The 19597-nt window shown below is 43.7% G+C and overlaps 1 protein-coding gene across 3 annotated transcripts in view; it reads right to left on the minus strand.

Moving 5' to 3' along the window:
* Positions 1-11340: 11340 nt before the first annotated feature.
* The window catches only part of Slc16a1 (solute carrier family 16 member 1), a 33447-nt gene continuing 25190 nt past the window's right edge, over positions 11341-19597 (minus strand). For all 3 annotated transcript variants that reach the window (XM_017798419.2, XM_008833974.3, XM_008833973.3), the window contains exons 3-5: positions 18479-18622; positions 15614-16459; positions 11341-13297 (exon numbers count right to left, since the gene is read on the minus strand). In XM_017798419.2, coding sequence (XP_017653908.1) covers positions 13023-13297; positions 15614-16459; positions 18479-18622 — 1265 coding nt within the window. In that variant the 3' untranslated portion in view covers positions 11341-13022. The remainder of the gene's footprint in view (positions 13298-15613; positions 16460-18478; positions 18623-19597) is intronic.

A 19597-nucleotide genomic window follows, 5' to 3' on the forward strand; every position in this document is an offset into this window, starting at 1 on the left:
CTGGGTCTCAGTTTTCTCCTTCCACCATCTGGGTCCCCGAGATGGAATTTAAGTCTTTAGGCCCGGTGGTAAGCACCTTTATCCACGAAGCCATTTCACCAGCTCAACAGAAAAGATTTGTTTTGTTTTTTAAAATATTTTATTTATATGCCGGGCATGGTGGCGCATGCCTTTAATCCCAGCATTCGGGAGGCAAGGGCAGGTGGATCTCTGTGAGTTCAAGGCCAGCCTGGTCTACATAGTGAGTTCCAGGACAGCTGGGGCTACAGGGAGACCCTGTCTCAAAAAGACAGAAAAAAAAATTATTATTTTTATTTTATGTGTATGAGTGTATTGCCTGCATGTATGTGAGAGCACCGTGTCACATAATGCCGCAGAGGTCAGAAGAGGGCATTCCCCTGGAACTGGAGTTAAGGACAGTTCACAGCCCCCATGTGGGTGCTGGGAATCGAACCCGGGTCCTCTGCAAGAGCAGTCAGTGCTCTCAACTGTTGAGCTATCTCTCCAGCCCCCAGAAAAGATTTTTGAAGCTATTTTAATTGTACATATTTTATAGCACATAATTTTTCTTGAACTTTTTACTTATAAATTTCATTCCCCCTACATTCACCAAATTGTCCCCCCCCTTTTTTGGGGGGGGGGGGACAGGGTCTCCTTGTAGCACCAGTTGGCCTGGAACTTGTTATATAGACCAAGCTGGCGTCAATCTTACAGAAATCTGTCTGCCTCTGCCTCCAGAATGCTGGGATTAAAGGTGCTTCTCATTCTTAATATTCTAAACATTTATGCTTAGATGGTTCAAGAAAATGTTGTCATTAAACAAAGCTGGCCATTATCTTAAGTTATTTTACTTTTTCATTTTTTTGGGTCTTTTTGAGACAGAGTCTCCCTGTAGCCCCAGCTGGCTGGGAACTTGCTATATAGACCAGACTGGCCTCAAACTCACAGACATCCACCTGCCTCTGCCTCCCAAGAGCTGGGATTAAAATTGTGTGCCACCACGCCTGGCTAAGTTATTTTACTTTTATTGACAAAACAATCAAGTATTAAAAATTCCCAGTATGGCTTTGTGTGGTGTCACACACCTTTAGTCTCATCACCTGGGAGACAGAGACAAGGGATCTCTGTGAGATCAAGAGCAGCCTGTTCTACATAGTTTCCAAGGTAGCTAGGGCCACAGGGAGACCCTGTCTTAAAAACAAACAAAAACAAAAATAAAAATTTCAGACATGAGCGTGGCGATATTGCTCAGTTGATAGAGTGCTTGCCTAGCATGTACCACATAAATTAGGTATGGTGGTACAGTGGTATAACCACTACACCTGGCTTTGTGTAGTGCTGAAGATTGAACCCAGGGCCTTGTGCTAGGTAAGCAGTCTATCAACTGAGTTACATCCTCAGCCCAGATCAAAACATTTTCGATGCCTGAAATAATTATGTAACTGTGAGTTTAAGAATCTGGCAGCGAGGGACTGGGATGTAGTTTAGTGATAGGATGCTTACAAGTAGGAGACTAGCCGGGCATGGTGGTACACGCTTTTAATCCCAGCACTTGGGACACAGAAGCAGGGAGATCTTTGTGAGTTCAAGACTGACTAGTTCTAGGCCAGCTGGGGCTACAGGGAGATCCAGCCACACATACACACACACACACACACACACACACACACACACACACACACACCACAAAACAAAAATCAAAAAACCCCACAAGTATAAATCTATTTGTTCAATTCTCAGCACTGCCAGAGACAGAGAGAGAGAGAGAGAGAGAGAGAGAGAGAGAGAGAGAGAGAGAGAGAGAGAGGGGGGGGGGGGGGGGGGGAAAAAAAAAAAAAAAAAAGAAAAAAAATTTGTGTCGGGGTGAGAAAACACAAAAAAAAAAAAAGAAATAGAGAGGAAAAGAAAAGAAAGAAAGGAAGAAAATTTCTGTCTAGGGTAGAGAAGTCATTAAAGAAGCAAACTTGATAAACCTGAGCTGGGCATGGTGGTGCAGACCTTTAATCCCAGCACTGGAGAGGCAGAGGCAGGTGGGTCTGAGGCCAGCCTGGTGTACATAGCAAGTTTCAGGCCAGCTGGGGCTACAGGGAGACCCTGTCTCAAAAAAACAAAAACAAACAAACAAAAAAAACCATTAATTTGAGGACATTTTAAATATTTTATTTTTTATTTATGAATGTTTTGCCTACATGTATGTAAGTGCATGCAGTGCCTACTGAGGGAGAACAGAACATCAGATCCCCTGGAACTGGAGCTAGGGATGGTTGTTAGTCACCATGTGGTGCTGAGAACTGAACCCTTTCAGAGAGCAGCCAGTACTCTTAACCACTGAGACATCTCTCCAGCTCCATGACTTAACTTTTTTGATGAAACCCAGGGCCTTATACATTCTCCGCAAGCACTCTACTGTCGAGTTATATCTCCGGGGAAATGCTCTGTCTTGCCTTCCCTTCCTCCTCCCTTTCCAGCCCTGGTTGACCTCACGTGACCCTCCAACCTTACCCTCCCTAGAGCAGGGACTTTATCTAGCTTTCTTTGGGGGTATAGGGTGGGGAAATAACTAAACATATTCAATTTGTCTTATCAGTTAGTTGCATAAACTTTTCATTTACCTTTTGGAAGAAGTTTTAGAGAGGCCGTTTATTTTTGAATTGAGATCTTCATAGATAGTACTTCATACCAAAAGCAGGTGTCCTGTTGTCTAACTTGGGAACACTTATTTTCAAGTGCATCTCTTTTTTCAATGTCAGGGAGAAGTTGGGGTAACTTGGGGGCCAACTACTAGCAGTTGGCTTCTGCAGTGGGGGTATCTTGTGGGACTGAGCTCTCAACCTGTGGGATCTGACCATCAAGTAGTCAGTGTCAGGACCAAGTTCAAAGAATCTGTCTTCAGAGAACTGGAGAATTGGTTTGAGGAAAGAGCCCAGTACATTCTGTCATTTTGTATTGAGTGACAGCAGAGAAATATAGTGTTTTTCCTATGCAGCCGCCCACAGGCCCCAGGAAAATTGGTCTTCCCGCTCCTCTCTCCAGCCTGAGGTTTGGCCTGAGGCTGTTAGGGCCCTCCCAATAGAATGAAAGCTGCTGGAGCCCAGGACCTGGTGCATGCTTATCACAAACTTGCCACTTCCACCGGCTCTCCCTCCCGGGTGCAACCCTGCCTTTCTTCACAGCATGTCACCTCCTTACGAAACTTCCCTAGATCCTAAATCCAAAAGCATCTCTCACTTTGTATACCATTCTTTCCTCCTATCAGGCTCAGGTAGGGCCTAGAGAAGCAAACTAGTGTGTTGCAATAGAGCTAGGAAAGATGAATTGGAGGTGATGCAGAGGAGGGAGGGTGGGGCTTCCAGGAACAGGTCTGGGAGGCAGGAAGGTGTGGACTGGTGTGCAGAGCAGGCGTGGGCTGTGGGAAGATCCCTGGGAGGGCCCTGTGGATCCTGCCCAGGAGTTTGGACTTTATCCTCAAGCAGCATGGTTTTAGGTAGAGTGCCATGACTAAATTTGAATTTTATTATCTTTATCTTTATTGCTTTTGTTCAAAGTTTTATAGGCTTTTTTTCTCCAAGTAATAATGCTGAAAATTTGGCCCCTTTAGAAAAATCATTTTGGCAGTGGTGAAGCTGGATACAAAACAGAAGTGAGACGAGTCAGGGAGGTTACTAGAAACCACACTAAGGAAGGGAGAGCAAAGGAGGGATTAGGGAGGAAGGTAGCTGAATGGAGAGCAGCTGACAAATCCATGACTTGGCAACTGACAGGTATGTGGGGGCAGGAAAGGGGAGAGAGGACTGAACACACATGAAGCGTCCCAGAGTGCCTCACTCAGAAAACTCTACTGCAGGCTTGTGTCCTTATCCTTGGCATTTGAGAAACAAGGTAGTTTTTTACAATTTACATTTATTTTGTGTGAGTGTGCATGTGTAGGTCAGATGACAATTTGTAGGAGTTGGTTCTGTCCTTCCACCATGTGGGTTCTGGGGGATCAAACTCAGGTTGTCAAACTTGTTGGCAAGTGCATTTACTCAATGAGCCTTCTCAGCAGTCCAGTACTTGGAATTGAAAAGGAAAAAGGTTATCTACCATCTGTACAGTTCCCATTCTATATATAAATAGAGTCAAATACTCAGGCCTCTTTTTGGGGTTTAAGGTGGTTAAAGTTAAAAAGGAATGAGGAGAGGGGCAGGGTGTGGTGGCACGCCTTTAATCCCAGCACTTGGGAAGCAAAGGCATGTGGATCTCTGTGAGTTTAGGGCCAGCCTGGTCTACATAGTGAGTTCCAGGACAGCTGGGGCTACAGACCCTGTCTCAAAAAAAAAAAAAAAAAAAGTAATGAGAGAGGAAAAGATCAATCAAAAGATCCACAAAGATCCACAAGCCTCTGCTGCTTTGTAATTATGCACATACAGATTGTCAGCACACCAGGTGACTTTTAATTCTAGTCCAGTTCCTCTCCTTACCCTCTTAATGGCTTCTAGCCATTTCCTCTTGGGATCTAGCCAGCCTAAGCTCAGGAAATGCAAAGTTTTAATTCTGGAACCAGTAAAGCATATTAGGAAAAGAAATCCACAAATGAAAAAAAAAAAAAATCACATGAATTTCAAAGAGAACAGGTAATAAACTAGACTGAATTTGCTGGGGACAGAAGTCATCTCATTCATTTTGGTATGAGATGCTTGTGATTGGCCACAGGACCACTAGGATTTGGACTTTTATTTATTTTCTTATTTAAAATAAATTTTATTTATTTTTTTTAATTTATGTGTATGTGTGTATTGCCTGCATGTAGGTAAGTGCACCCGTGTTGTGCAATGCCTGTGGTCAGAAGAGGCTGTCAGATTCCCTGGAACTGGAGTTACTGACAGTTGTTAGCTGCCATGTGGGTGCTGGGATTTGAACCCGGGTCTTCTGCAAGAACCACCAGTGTTCTTAACTGCTGAGCCATCTCTCCAGCCCCAGGATTTGGACTCTTTCATTCCTGTTTATTTCCAGGTCAGGCACAACCTTCAGCTCTAGTAGTCTTGCTCTGACCTCTTCCGACAAGGGAGGTGCTGGGTCAGGATGAAGGCCCAGCAGAAGGATCAGTACTTTCAGTTAACACCCATCTCCCCAGGATCTCGAATGGGTCAGATGGTGAATATATTTGAAAGGCCTTTGTTAACTGATAAGCTTTGCCATTTACAGTTGTTCTTTATTTTTAAAAAATTGTTTTATGTATGAGTGTTTTGCCTACATGTATGTAAGTGTACCACATGTGTGGAATGCCTGCAGAGCCAGAAGAGGGCATTGGATACCCTGGAATTGGAATTATGGATGGTTGTGAGCTGCCATGTGGGTACCAGGGACTGAACCTGGGTCCTCGGCAGGAGCAGCCAGTGTTCTCAACCACTGAGCCACCTCTCCGGCCCACCAGCTCTTTTTTATTCATTGTTCTGGTTGAGGACTTTACTGACTTGCTCCATTGCATTGCAGAATATTCAAGAACATTCAGATTTGCATATATATATATTTAAATGAGAGTAGACACATGTACACAGGGAGGCCAGAGGACAACCTTGGATGTCATCCTCATCTCCCACCCTTGACACAGGGTCTCTCATAGCTGGAGCTCACCAATTATGCCAGACTGGCTGGCTGCTATACCCCAGGGATCTTCCTGTTTCTGGCCCCCAGGTACTGGGATTACAACTGTGCCAGTAAAAATGCATGAATTCTGGGGCTCAAACTCAGGTCCTCATATTTGTGAAGCAAGCACTTATCAACTATCTCATTCTGTAGGCTACTGGCCTCAAACTTATAGCAGTCCTTCTGCCTCAGCCTCCTAAATGCTGGCCTTACAGGTATGAGCCATGTCCAGATTTTTAAAACTGCTATGCACTCAACAGTATGCTGTGTGCTTCAGCCTTAATCCTCACAATGTTGTCTTGTTTACCAAACGGTCAATAAAAATTACTTTGCTCAAAAGCATACTTCTAAGGCTGGGCATGGTGGCACACACCTTTGATCCCAGAATTTGGGAGGCAGAGCCAGGTGGATCTGAGTTCCAGGCCAGCTGAGACTGCAGGGAGACCCTGTCTCAAAAAAAAAAAAAAGCATACTTTTGCACTGCAGACATAGCCCAGCTGGTAGAGAATTTGTCTAGTACCCACTGGGCCTTGGGTTCTAGCCCAAGGTATGGTGGTGCACACCTGTAACCCCAGCACTTGCCAAGTGGAGGCAGGAGGATTCACAGTTCCAAGGTCAGCCCAGCCTCAACTATATAGTGAATTTGAGGCCAGCCTGGCTATTAAGGCTATTTAAGAGCTTGTCTGAAAAAAAGGAGGGGGTTGGAATAAGAAGTGGATTGTAGGATACCTGTGAAGACATATTTTCAGAGCCTAATGCCTGGACATATAGTAAGGTATTATAAATGTACCTGGAAGTGACTGAACATGGCTGTACGAATAAGCAAATCCTACTCCCTTTCCTCCGTATTTTTGTTTGTCCTAGAGATTGAGCCCAGGGCCGACTGAATGCAAGGCATGTACTCTATCTCTGAGCTATACTTAGCCCTACCCTTTTGTGTCCTCAGTGTTTATTTCGGACGCTGATCTCAGGATAGTAATGCTCCACAAGAACCTCACGACTGGGGTGGGTGAGTGCTGCGCCTCTGGCTTCTTGTGTTAAACATTCACCTGGCGCTGGCTGAGTCTCAGAAGGGAACCACAGGAATGATGACTCACGAGACACCTGCAAGCAGGAAGGAGGCCCTGGGGCTGGTCTAGGAGACCCATAGCCACTGTACTCCACAGCTTCCACCTAGCTCCAGAAAGATCTGGGCTGGAGACCACCCTGAGTTACATGTCATAACCACCTCCCTTTCACCAGACAGCATGTCTAGGAGTAGAAAAAAACTGGACTGGCCAGGATCTGAATTTCAAGTCCAACTGTCTCAAACAAGAGTAGGGACACAACTCTGGTACAGCACTTGTCTAGCATGCACTAGCATGTACAACTTAGGTTGCCATCCCAAGAAAAACGAAAATCAAAACCCAAACAAAAGCAAAAATTGCCATGTTTTTTGTAGCCCAGGCTGGCCTCCAGCTTTTTAGTATGATTTTTAATTTTGTACCTGTGAATGGGTATGTACATGTGTGTACAGGTGCCTGAGGAAGTCAGAAGAGGACATCAGATCCCCTGGACCTGGAGTTACTGCCATGGCTGCTGGGAAGCAAACCCAGGTCCTCTGCAAAAGCTTAGTGCTCTTTAGCCCTGAGCCTTTTCTTCAGCCATCCTGGCCTCCAACTCTTGATCCTCCTGCTTCTGCCTCCCAAGTACTAGGATTATAATCCCTATAGGGGTGCACCACCACAACCAGCTCTGACTGGTCAGAAAAGAACGTTGGATCCCGAAGGCTGTTAGCTGCCATGTGGGTGCTGGGAATTGAATGTGGGACCTCTGCAAGCGCAGTGCTCTGAACTGGAGTCATTGCTCCAGCCCCTGGTTTCATTTTCTTGAGACAACTGTCTTGAAAGTCTTTTTTTTTTTTTGGTCTTTTTGAGACAGGTCTGCCTGTAGCCCCAGGTGGCCTGGAACTCACTACGGAGACCAGGCTGGACTTGAACTCAAGAGATCCAACTGCCTCTGTCTCCCGAGTGCTGGGACTAAAGCCCTGTGCCACCACACCTGGCAGTTGTTAGTCTTTTGGTCAAATGCATTATCATTATTTTTCCTCTTGAAAGCTAGTGCTATTTAAAAGTTCCTTTTAGAGCTAGGGTTATAGCTCAGTGGTACAGCATGTGCCTAGTGTGTGCTTTTGGTTCAATCCCCAGCAACAAGGGGGAAAAACAGTTTAGTATATCACAGCAAAAAAAAAACCAAAGCCCTCACATTGGCTAGAGATACAGGTCAGTGGTGGAGGGCTTGCTTTCCATGCACAAGGCACGAACTACAGAATAAGTGAACCATCATGTCACTGATGTAGCAGGGAAAAGAATTTCTTCAATCTTTAAATTCACAGTTAAGGACATGGCTAGGGATAGAAAACTTTAGCCAGAGTTAGTTACTAGTTCTGTTTCTCGTGATATTGCAATTATGGAGAAGGAAGTAGGGTATCTCTTCACTACTGAAGGAGTATGCTGTTAAAGCAGATGAACAAGGATCCATCCTACTGCTAAGAGCTGGCTATGGACAACACTAGGGGTGGATACCAATTATTATTAATTGCTTTACATAAACACTCTGATGCTTAGGGTGGATAAGGAACTTGAGGTAACATAGCCTCAATTTGAACCCGGGCAGTCAGGGTAAAAGTTGTCAGTACAAAATAAATATTCTTCATATTAGATACTTTAGGGGGCTGGGGATTTGGCTCAGCAGTTAAGAGCTTGCTGTGCAAGCATAAGGGCCTGAGTTCAAATCCCCAGAATCCATGTACAAAGTTGGGCTTGGTTACACAGATATGTAATCCCAGTGCAGAGTGGGATAGAGCCAGAAACAGGAGGATCACCAGGACTTGCAGGCCATCAGACTAGCTCCAGGTTGGGTGAGTGATCCTGTCTCAATATAAGGCAGAACGACTGAACATGACACTGGACATCTTCCTTTGGCCTCTGCAAGAACACACCATGTGCACAATCACCATGCACTCACAGTTTCCACATTTGAATTTACGTGTCACTGTGACCCAGAGAATGGAGTAGTGACCAAATCTAAAAGCCTAGTGCGACAACATATTTCAGGAGTGACTACTCCAACCACACACGCCCCCAGGCACACCAGCCCTGATGTAACTTGGCCCCATGGTTAACATTTGAGGAAGCCAGGCAAGCTAGGCCTGTCGGTTCCTGGTTCCTGTCAAGCACTGAAACGTTCACAGTGCCACAAGTCTATCATTAACTTCTTTCTTCATGTCTTCCAGGCAAGTGCCTGATCTCATAGAAGCAAACTGTATTACAAAAGCGTGTGGTGGTGGGGAGGAGGCCACATCTATAGTGTTGAAGTTTGTTATACTGTCAACCATGTGCTAGGTGGGTAGAACCCAGATTAAACAGGCAACAAATACCCAGTTTGTTAATCTGAAACTCAGCACAAGATGGGTTCATACAAAAGAAAATGGTTTGGGGGCGGGAGAGATGGCTCAGCGGTTCGGAGGACTGGCTGCTCTTGTAGGACCCAGGTTCGATTTCCAGCACCTATATAGTGGCTAACAACCATCTGTAAATTCTAATTCCAGGGGATCTGATGCCCTCTTCTGACCTCCAAGGGCATTGCATGACATGGGTGCACCTACCTACATGCAGCCAATACACACAAAAATCACAAAGAAGAAAAAATTTTGGACTCATTTTTCCTTTTTAAAATAGGAACAAGGAAGGGGCTGGAGAGATGACTCAGTTTTTAAGAGCACTGGCTGCTTTTGCAGGACTCAGGTTCAATCCCCAGCACCCACATGGTGGCTAACAACTGTCCCCACAACTCCAGTTCCAGGGGATTCAACACCTTTTTCTGACCTCCAGGGGCACTGCACAAAACCAGGGCATTTACACACATGCAGGCAATACACTCATACACATAAAATAAAATATTACGGTTAGGAACACTTTTCGTGCAGAAGACCCAGGTTCGAATCCCAGAACCCACATGGCAGCTAACAACTGTCCATAACTCCAGTTCCAGGGGATCCAACAGCCTCTTCTGTCCTCCACAGGCATTGTATGACACAGGTGACTCACCTACAGGCAAGCAATACATGCATACACATAAAATAAAATAAACAAAAAAACAAAACCACCCCACACAACTTTAGTATTAACACATCTATGATTTACACTATTAAATTCAGATAACCCAAGAATCAAGAGGTCTACTCAGTGTTACTAAGTCAGGGATAAAGACTAATTTTTCCATAATTTGCTTTACGATCTTTTTCTGAACTTTTTTTTTTTTTTCTGTCTTTTTGAGACAGGGTCTCCCTGTAGCCCCAGATGTCCTGGAGCTATGTAGACCAGGCTGGCCTTGAACTCAGAGATCCACCTGCCTCTGCCTCCTGAGTGCTGGGATTAAAGGCCATGCCCGGCACCTGAACATCTTTTATATAAGCTATTCTTCATCTTAGCTCAGTTGAACAGACTTGACCATACCATAGCATGATCATAATACTCTTGTGAAATTGTACAACCTGTCAAAAATTTTTAAATTCTATTTTTAAGGCTTTCATACATGAATATTCTATTTGCATAATTGGGGGTGGATTTTGAGATAGGATCTCCTGTAGCTCCAGCCAGACTGGAATTCACAGAGATGCACCTACCTCTTCTGGGAATAAAGACGTACACCACCACACCTGGCTATTTGCATAATATTTTAAAAGGTTTTACTTTTTATTATGTGTACAGATGTTTTGCCAGCAGATTTTTATCTGTGCCAGAACAGTTCATCAGATCCCCTGCAACTAGAGTTACAGATGGTTGGGAGGTGCCATGTAGGTGCTGGGAACATAACTGGGGTCCTCTGGAAGAATAGTAAGTGCTCTTAACCACCAGCCCATCTCTCCAGCTCCCTTTTCCCACCCATCAGTTTCTTAATAATTTTCCCACTCTGCTGGGCATGGTGGTCCACACCTAAATCTCTGCACTTAAGCTGATCCCTCTATTCCAAAGGATGGCGAAGCTCCAGTATAAACCCTGGATTTGGGCTGGAGAGATGGCTCAGCAATTAAGAGCACTGACTGCTCTTGCAGAGGACCTGGGTTCAATTCCCAGCACCCACGTGGCAGCTAACTCTAGTTCCAGGGGAATCGGATGCCCTCTTCTGACCTCTGCAGGCACATGTCCAACATGCAGGCAATACACTCACACACACACACACACACACACACACACAAAATATTAAAAAACAAAAACAAAAACACCACAATCCCCGCCCCCCCAAACAACCTGGATTCAACTTGGAGGATGGGTGGATCAGGTCTGCCTTGAGAAAGGAGCTTCAGCAACTGGAATGGGGAAAGGAATCCTTTACACGTGCCTTACCAGGCACCGCTCTACTTGTTACTATATTCCTTCACCAAGAGTAACGTTCATTTTTATGGAATGAAGAGGTTCACAGAAGATGGCAGAATCCAAACTGGGATGGTGCGTTTGGCAACTGCATTGATGATTGATTGCCGTTCAAGAAAGGTGGCTTTAAAATCTGCCCCCCTGCTTGTCTTAAAGAATAAAAGAGAAAAATAAACATAAAACATACACACAAGCCTCAAAGCATATAAAGTGGATGATTTAATACTACCAAGGGCCAAAGTGAAAATTAATAATGAAACGAGGACACAGTATTTCTAAAGTAAATAAAACGTGGAAGAAATGTTTTCTAAAAATAAAATGTTTTATTTGGAAAAAAGTCAGCTTCTTTCACCCTATCCATTACAATGGTATTTTAAATGCACTGAATACAATTCACTGACTTGGTCATATCTGTAACTTTCTGCCTCAATTTTGAAGACATAGGGTTATATATTTACAGTTCCATTCTGATTCACCCTCCCTTCCTATCCTTACAATGAACCCATTTTTCTACATTTCAGGTAAGTGAAAAGGGTCATGAAACGTACGGTTTGTGGAGTTAAAAACTATGTCCAACATATTCTAAGCACGACAGTGTTTTTCTTTAAGACTTAGTGTCTGTGTGTGTGTGTGTGTGTGTGTGTGATATACTCATCCAAACCAAGCACACGTAACAAACTCCTTCCTTATTTTATCTTTATTGGTTTGCCCAGGACCAAATTCTGGCCCTCCTGATTTTGCAAACACTGAAAAAAAAGTAAAAAGCAGAACAAAAACACCACACACACCAGTCTGTATGGAGCATCTCTCACACAGCTCTAAACCAGAAGCAAATATAATAAATGCAACTATCAAAAACCAAAGAGGAAAAGTTTCAAGGGAGGAAAAAAAAAAAAAATTCAGGGAGCTGGGATGTGGTTTAGTGGCAGAGCATGTGCTTAGCATGCTTGTGGCCCTGGGTTCAAAGCCCAGCCCCACCCAAACTTCCCAACCCCCAAATCAGACACACATACTCAAAGATTCTAATAGTCTCATAGTATAACAAGGGTCTTGGGAAAACTTAAGCTGAATTCAGCAGATGCTTGAAATAGCTGTTTACATTAAATTATGTGGCTTATTTACTAGAAAACCACAAATACATAAAGTTTTGTAGATTTTAATACTAACTTTCCCAGTGAGAAAAATAGTATCAAGTGATTTCAAAAGGGTCAATGACCTGTAACCACTCAAAACATCTCTTAACAGAGGAGCAAAAGTAGCAATTTAATGACGACATTCTAGCACTAGGCTCCTAATAAGCATCTCAGAAGAGGTACCCAGGAGGTGTCAACAAATACAACATGGCTGGAATAGCCAAGATGTTTCCAGCGCTTTACGTTTTAAATTTCTTAAATATATAATAGCTAGCAGGCACAAATGCCAGGCAACTATTGATACTAGAAAAATACTTTAGTCAGCATTTTATAAATGCCTCCAACTTTTAACCAATATTTCTATTCATAAATGTTCCAGTAACAATGTCGGACAAAAGCATTACAAACAACAACAAAACAAGATTAAGGTTAGTTACCTCAAGCAAGTTAGTTGTTATTTTTCTTTTTAAAATGACACTTAAAATACATGAATTCAGCAGAATGGTTTTAAAAGTTAAGGCTCTCTAAAGAGTTCTAAAAACTAAAACTTAAGGCACATATTATAATCTTCATGACACTGTTAAAAGCTAAGATTAAAACAAAACAAAAACAAAAATCCCTACTTCTTTCCCACATCCTTTGCCAATCACTCCCTACCTAAAGCATAGTATATTTTAAATTCAAGCATTGGTAAGGAGTGAAACAACAACAAAAATTCCATCAATAAACACCCATAGGTTTTCCACACAAATGTCCACTATCTGCATTGAGCACCACTGGTAGATGAGGCCAGCAGAATGGTTCAGATGTCTTGGGTCACAAACTGCTCTATCACGCTTCAGCCCACAGTTCATACTGGACTCTCCTCTTCTGCAGGGTCTCCAGAGCTTTTCTGCTGTGGAGACTGGGCTGCGTTAGTTACTTCCTTTGGCTTCTCGTCAACATCTACACTGGCCTCATCCTCTTTCCCTTCTTTTCTCAGCTGATCCTCTGCTTTCTGTTCTTTGGCCACAAGTTGATAATTGATGCCCATGCCAATGAAGAGATAGATCCCTGCGATGATGAGGATGACGCCACAAACCCAGTACGTGTACTTGTAGTCTCCATATATGTCATTGAGACGGCCTACAGATGCAAAAGACAAAGTTCTGTGGGTAACAGTGAACAAAGACCTTTCCCCAAAGTGGGAGGATCCACTCAAAGATGCCGAACCACCTCCAAGGATGACAGAGCAGCACCAAGACGCACTGCTAAATTATTTTGTTTATAATGCCTCTCTGGGGTTGGCTGGGCTTGCATATTCCATTTTAGTACTGAAAACAGTGAACTCTGGGAAATTTGAATGAGAAAAGACCAACGGATCACCTATAATCCTTCTCTCAAGACGTAATGGGAAAAAGAAAAAAAAAAAAAATCGCTTAAAGGAGGTTTAGGAGGTTTGTCCAAGGCCAGGAAGCTATTCCAGCCACACAAGGCCACGCTCTTTATCAGCATTTCCCATGAACACTTGCTCTGGGCTGGAAGTGTAACTAACACAGTCCTCCCCACCATTCTCAGCATTTAACCCTCAACTCAGATTCTCTCACCATCTTGGAGCAGTGATGGAAACTGAAGTGCAGAGACACTGAGTAACTTCAAGGTCCCAAAGCTAGTAGTCAACTAGCTTAGCTTCGACCCAGGAGGGCCGAGTCCAGGGCTGCACCCATCACCTCTGTGCCACAGGAAGCCTCAACTGTTTCAAAGTCAAATGAAATTGGAACATGGCTTATTGCATCCTTTTTTTTTTCTCAATGAAACCTATTTAATTTGGTGTTTCCAAATCTTCAGCTACGAAACCCTTGTTTAGCTAATGTTTATTAGCAAGCTAGTAACTCTAGGAAAAAACTCTGGAACTACACTTCACACAACCATTCTGAATGGGGGTCCATATGGCTTCCTATTTATTGAGTAACATATGCCAGGCAGTGGCTCTGTTGAGTTCTGAGAAGGGAGAGCAAAGGACATAACATCCACAGTTCAGAGACATGCCAGCTATTACACATACACAAACCGACAAGCACCACAGGGAAGATTCTGAAGTAGAGTGTGGGGCCTGGAAGACGGTGAGGAAGGCTTCCTCTCTGGAACAGTCACCTGAACTGAGATGGCAGAACAGGAACCATTTAGGAGAAAGGAGTGGGGAGAGGATTCAGGAAGAACAGTTAGTGCAAAGGCACAAGGGTATGAGCAGAGAGGAAAGCCATGGTAGGAAAACAGGGCTGGAGAAACAGGTGGGGCCAGGCTCTACTGAGCCTTGCAAGCTATCGTAGGGAATGAGATTTTCACCCTACACCAATCAGAAGCAGCCGGCGAAGTGCAGGAGCATGAAGAACTTGTAGAGTCAATACAGGAAGACAGGAAGACAAGTTAGAAGGCCAGGGTTAGAAGACCATTTGGGAGATGAAAACTGATAGGATTTGGCAACTCACTGGGAAAGAGCAAAATCAAGACAGCTATAAAGCTAGGTGTGGTGGCACTTGCCTATAATCCCAGCACTTGTGGGGAGGAATCAGGAGTTCAAGGCAATCTTTGACTACATAGCTTAAGGTCAACTAGATTTTATGAAACCTCATCTCAAACAAAAATAAAAACAAAAAAACAAGGCACCTATAGACCTTTCTGTTATGTGTGCTCATTCCCCAAGATGAAACTCCTAAAGTATGAATCACATCCAAAAGATTTGAACTACCTATGAAGCTAACAATATATGTAACTTAGGACAGGATCCTGCTATGTGGTCTAGAGGGGCCTTGAATTCAATCATCCTGTTTCAGCCTCTCAAGCACTAGAATTATAGGAGTGTAGCACCAGCCTTGTATGTAATTTAAAAGATGAAGTGTTTAGTAACCTCAGAGTTCTCAAATTATATAATGACATATAAACAGTGGAACTCGGCCAAATTATTTCACCTTCTGAAGCTTCTGACTTCACTTATGAAATTGATACTAAAATCGTCCTGCCACATAACTTTGTGAGATACAAGATACATACAGTTGCGAGGTCAGTCACTACTTTGAGCTTATACAACAGCTACTCACAGATTACAACTGCAATATACCCTACACTACTAAAATGCACTCTCCACCTGAGCTTTATTTAAAGTGCATGCCAGTTTCACAGTTTTTTTTTCTTTAGACATGGTCTAACTTTATAGCTCTAGCAGATCTCACATCTGACTCAGAAAATATTAACTTTCATAACCATATTTGAGCCCGACCCCTAGCTTGAGGATTTAATTTAACTCCAATATGTAAGTGAGCAATCACCCTGTGCCAAGCATCGAGCCAGCATCAAGGGTACAGAAATAAAAGACCTGCTCCATCACTCTGCTTGCCATCACTGTCTCAAGCGTGCACACGTGTTTCATGACAACAGCATCACAGATGTAGAGACATACTATACCTAAAAGCGGTGGCCCCAAGAGGACAGGACAGCATTCCACAATGGTCACTAGCCCCACGGCGCTGGAGAACCTCTGGGGTCCAACGAGGTCCATCAGTGTTTCAAACAGAACAGAGCTGAGCCAACCAAAGGCAAATCCGAAGAATCCCGCGTAGATACAGAACCCAACATAGCTGGTGGATAAAGGTGCCAGCAAATGGCACACTCCGTTTGCAACCACAGAAGCAGCAAAGAAATACTGGATCCGAGGTCTGATCCACTTTGTGTTGGCTGTGAGTCCCATGGAAGGTCTGGCCACCATGTCAACAAAAGCCAGAATGGAAAGAAGAAAGGCTGACTTCTCACTGGAATAATGCTGACTCTTGCCATAATTACTAAGGAAGACCAAAGGGGTAAAGAGTCCAAAAAACATGACGACATTTCCAGAGAGGTACAGCAAAAAGCCTCTGTGGGCAAACAGAGACAAGTCCAGGAATTTATTAATTGTTTGGAAGAGTGATCGCTTTTCTCCTTTGGGGTTCCCTCCAATAAGATCTGTATTTGCATCAGATTTTCCAGCTTCCTGAAGAGATTCTTTGGACCTCAGTTTCTCTATCTCAGCTGGTTTAGGGCCTATTGGTCGCATCAGGGATCCAGCAACACAGCAGTTTAGTAAGAGGCCCCCAAGAATCAGGAAGCTTCCTCTCCAGCCAAAAATACCAAAGAAAGCCTGATTGAGGGGGGCAAGGGTAGACAGAAATACAGGGCTGCCTGCCATGGCCAGTCCATTGGCCAAGGGTCGCTTCTTGTAGAAATACTTGCCAATCATGGTCAAAGCTGGATTCAAGTTGAAAGCAAGCCCAAGACCTAAAGAAAGGAGCAAAAATAAAATGCTGTAATAAACACCTCTTAGAAATACCTTTGAAATTACTTACCCAAAGACAGTAAAAGAGGTACTGGGGAGTCAGGCACGGTGGTGCATGCCTTTAATCCCAGCACTGGGGGTGGCATGCAGAGGCAGGTGGATCTCTGCGAGTCCGGGCCATCTGGGGCTACAGGGAGACCATGTCTCAAAAAGATCCCCCCTGCCCCCCGCAAAAGTACTCGGGGGGGGGGGAAATGGGAGGGACACCAAAATCATTGTTAGATGGCAGGTTGTGTTGGGTTTAAGTGTGGGTTTTTTTTTTCTTCAATGTAACGGAAGTACAGGCTTTAAAACAGACTACAGAGATTCACATAGGTTCAAATCTCAGCACCACTGTTCTTTTTAATCTCAGAAGTGAACCCTCCTCTCGTTTCTTAATATCTAATACAGACACACAGCACTATTGTTAAGAAAGATTTGCAAAGCATTTATAAAGGAGCCCACCACAGGAGACTGGAAAATTATTTTTAGTAGGCACACTTTCAGTTCTTTGAGATGAGAAGGATGGTGGGAAATGGCTGCATAGTAATGTGAATGCTAAATTGGCAACAATTAAAAGACATGCCTGTGGTGTGGTGGCGCATGCCTTTAATCCCAGCACTTGGGAGGCATAGGCAGGCGGGTCTTTGTGAGTTCGAGGCCAGCCTGGTCTACATAGTGAGTTCTAGGACAGCTGGGGCTACAAGGAGACCGTCTTAAACAAAACCAAAAGACAGTGTCTCAATGTTGGCAAGAATGTTGTTACTGCTGTGGAAGGAAGATAACTGAGTACATATGATCTTCCCGGAGATAACTTAGCATGTATTTTAAAAACACAGGCCACAGACTGGGACTAGGGAGTGTATATCAGTGGTAATAGAGTTCTTGTCTACTACTTCCAAGGCCCTGGTTCCATCCCGAGCACCACAAAATAAGACAGGAAAGATGTTCCTAAAACTGAAGGAAAATGGAAGAAAACATAAAATCTCTTTTTTTGTTCTAAAAGTGGGTAGGGGGAGCTTAGGTTTATACATAGAAAAAAGTATGGAAGGCTATACCTCAGAATGTTATAAGTAAAAAAAGAGGGGGGAGGCAGATTAAGAAAACCCTTAGGGTGGGTGTGGTGGCGCATGTCTTCAATCCCAGCACTTGAGAGACTGGCAGGTAGAGCTCTGAGTTTGAGGCCAGCCTGGTCTACATAGTGAGACCTTGTCTCAATACCCTTCCCTCCAAGTTTCCTTCTGGACACAATCTGGACAGCATATCAGATAATTCCTGCTTTCTGTTTAAAATACCACCCTAAGCCCAGCATTTGGGAGGCAGAGGCAAGCAGATCTGTGAGTTCAAGGCCAGCCTGGTCTACAGAGTTCCAGGCCAGCTGGGGCTACAGAGAGACCCTATCTCCAAAAAGAAGCCCCCTAAAAAAAAAAAAAAAAACAAAAAACCAAAACTGCCCTGTATTGCCCTCTTCCTGGTAAAGAGAGAGAAGGCAAGAATAAGTGATGACAACCCTTCAACAAGTCACCATATAAACTATCTCTTATCACTGTCTATTCTTAAAGGAAGCAATTACCTCTCAATTCAATTAGCAATACATATTGTATGGCAGCCATTTATTTTTTTGTTGAGTTTTTATTTGGGATTTTTATTATATGTGGGTCCAGAAAACTGAACTCAGGTAATCAGGCCCTGTAGTTCTTCTTCTTTTTTTTTTTTTTTTTGAGACAGGATCTCCCTGTAGCCCCAGCTGGGCGGCCTGGAACTCACAATATAGACCAGGCTGGCTTTCAACTCAGAGATCCACCTGACTGCCTCCCAACTGCTGGGATTAAAAGCTACCACTCCTGGACCTGGCAGTAATTTCTTTAAGTTTGTTTTCTGTAGTAATTAGTTTACTAGCAGTTGTCTAAAATGATATAAAAATAAACTATCAAATAGCCAGTAATATACAAATCTATGAAAATGAATTTGTAGCTACTCACCTCCAATGACTCCAATACACAAGTAAAGTTCTTGTACAGTGTTACAGAAAGAAGCTGCAATCAAACCACAGCCTGACAAGCAGCCACCAGCAATCATGACAGGACGGCTGCCATATTTATTCACCAGGATACTGCTGATAGGACCTAGGAGAGAAACAAAAATTCAGTGTTATTTAAAAACAACAACAACAAAACAACACAGGGCTGGAGAGATAGCTCAGCAGTTAAGAACACTGACTGCTTTTGCAGAAGACCTGGGTTCGAATCCTAGCACCCACATGGCAGCTAACAAATGTACACAACTCCAGTTCCAGGGGATCCAACAGCTTCTTCTGTCCTTCACGGGCACTGCATGACACGGGTGCACTTACCTACATGCAGGCAATACATGCATACACATAAAATAAAAAACAAAACAAAACAAAAAAACCCAACTTTTTTTGGGGGGGTCTTTTGAGATAGGGTCTCCCTGTAGCCCCAAGCTGGCCTGGAACTCACTATGCAGACCAGGCTGGCCTTGAACTCAAGAGATCCGCCTGCCTCTGCATCCCAAGAACTGGGACCAAAGGCATGCCTACCATACCCGGCTAAAAAATTTTTTACTGAGTGTTACACTTGCATGTATGTAAGTACACCTATGTTATGCAATGCCCATGGAGCTATACTGGGACCTGGAGTTACAAATGGTTGTTAGCTATCATGTGGGTGTTGGGAAGCAAATTTGGGTCCTCTGTGAAAGTAGTCAGTGCTACGAACTGTTGATCTCCCAAGAAATCAAAAGGGGGAAAATAGTTTGTGGGAGATCAAGTCAGGTAAGTCACTATAAGCCCTGGTCTAACAACTCACTGGGACAGGAAATGATGGGTAACTGCTAATCAGAGTATATAGTATTTTAAATGCTGTAACTCTTTTTTCAGTGCTGAGGAAACCTAGGGGCTCATGAAATCTGGGCAAGGATTCTACCACTGAGCCATACTGCAGGTCCTATACCACAAGTCTTAATAATATTGATCTTTCTGTGGCTCATAAGCTGATGACTGGGTTTTCATGCCACGGTGTGAGACATAACTCTTCGTCATGGTGTTACAATATTATTTGTCTTATGTGAAGAAACAAAAA

The sequence above is a fragment of the Nannospalax galili genome, unplaced genomic scaffold, assembly GCF_000622305.1.
Source record: "Nannospalax galili isolate Female #2095 unplaced genomic scaffold, S.galili_v1.0 scaffold475, whole genome shotgun sequence".
NCBI classification, from domain to species: Eukaryota; Metazoa; Chordata; class Mammalia; order Rodentia; family Spalacidae; genus Nannospalax; species Nannospalax galili.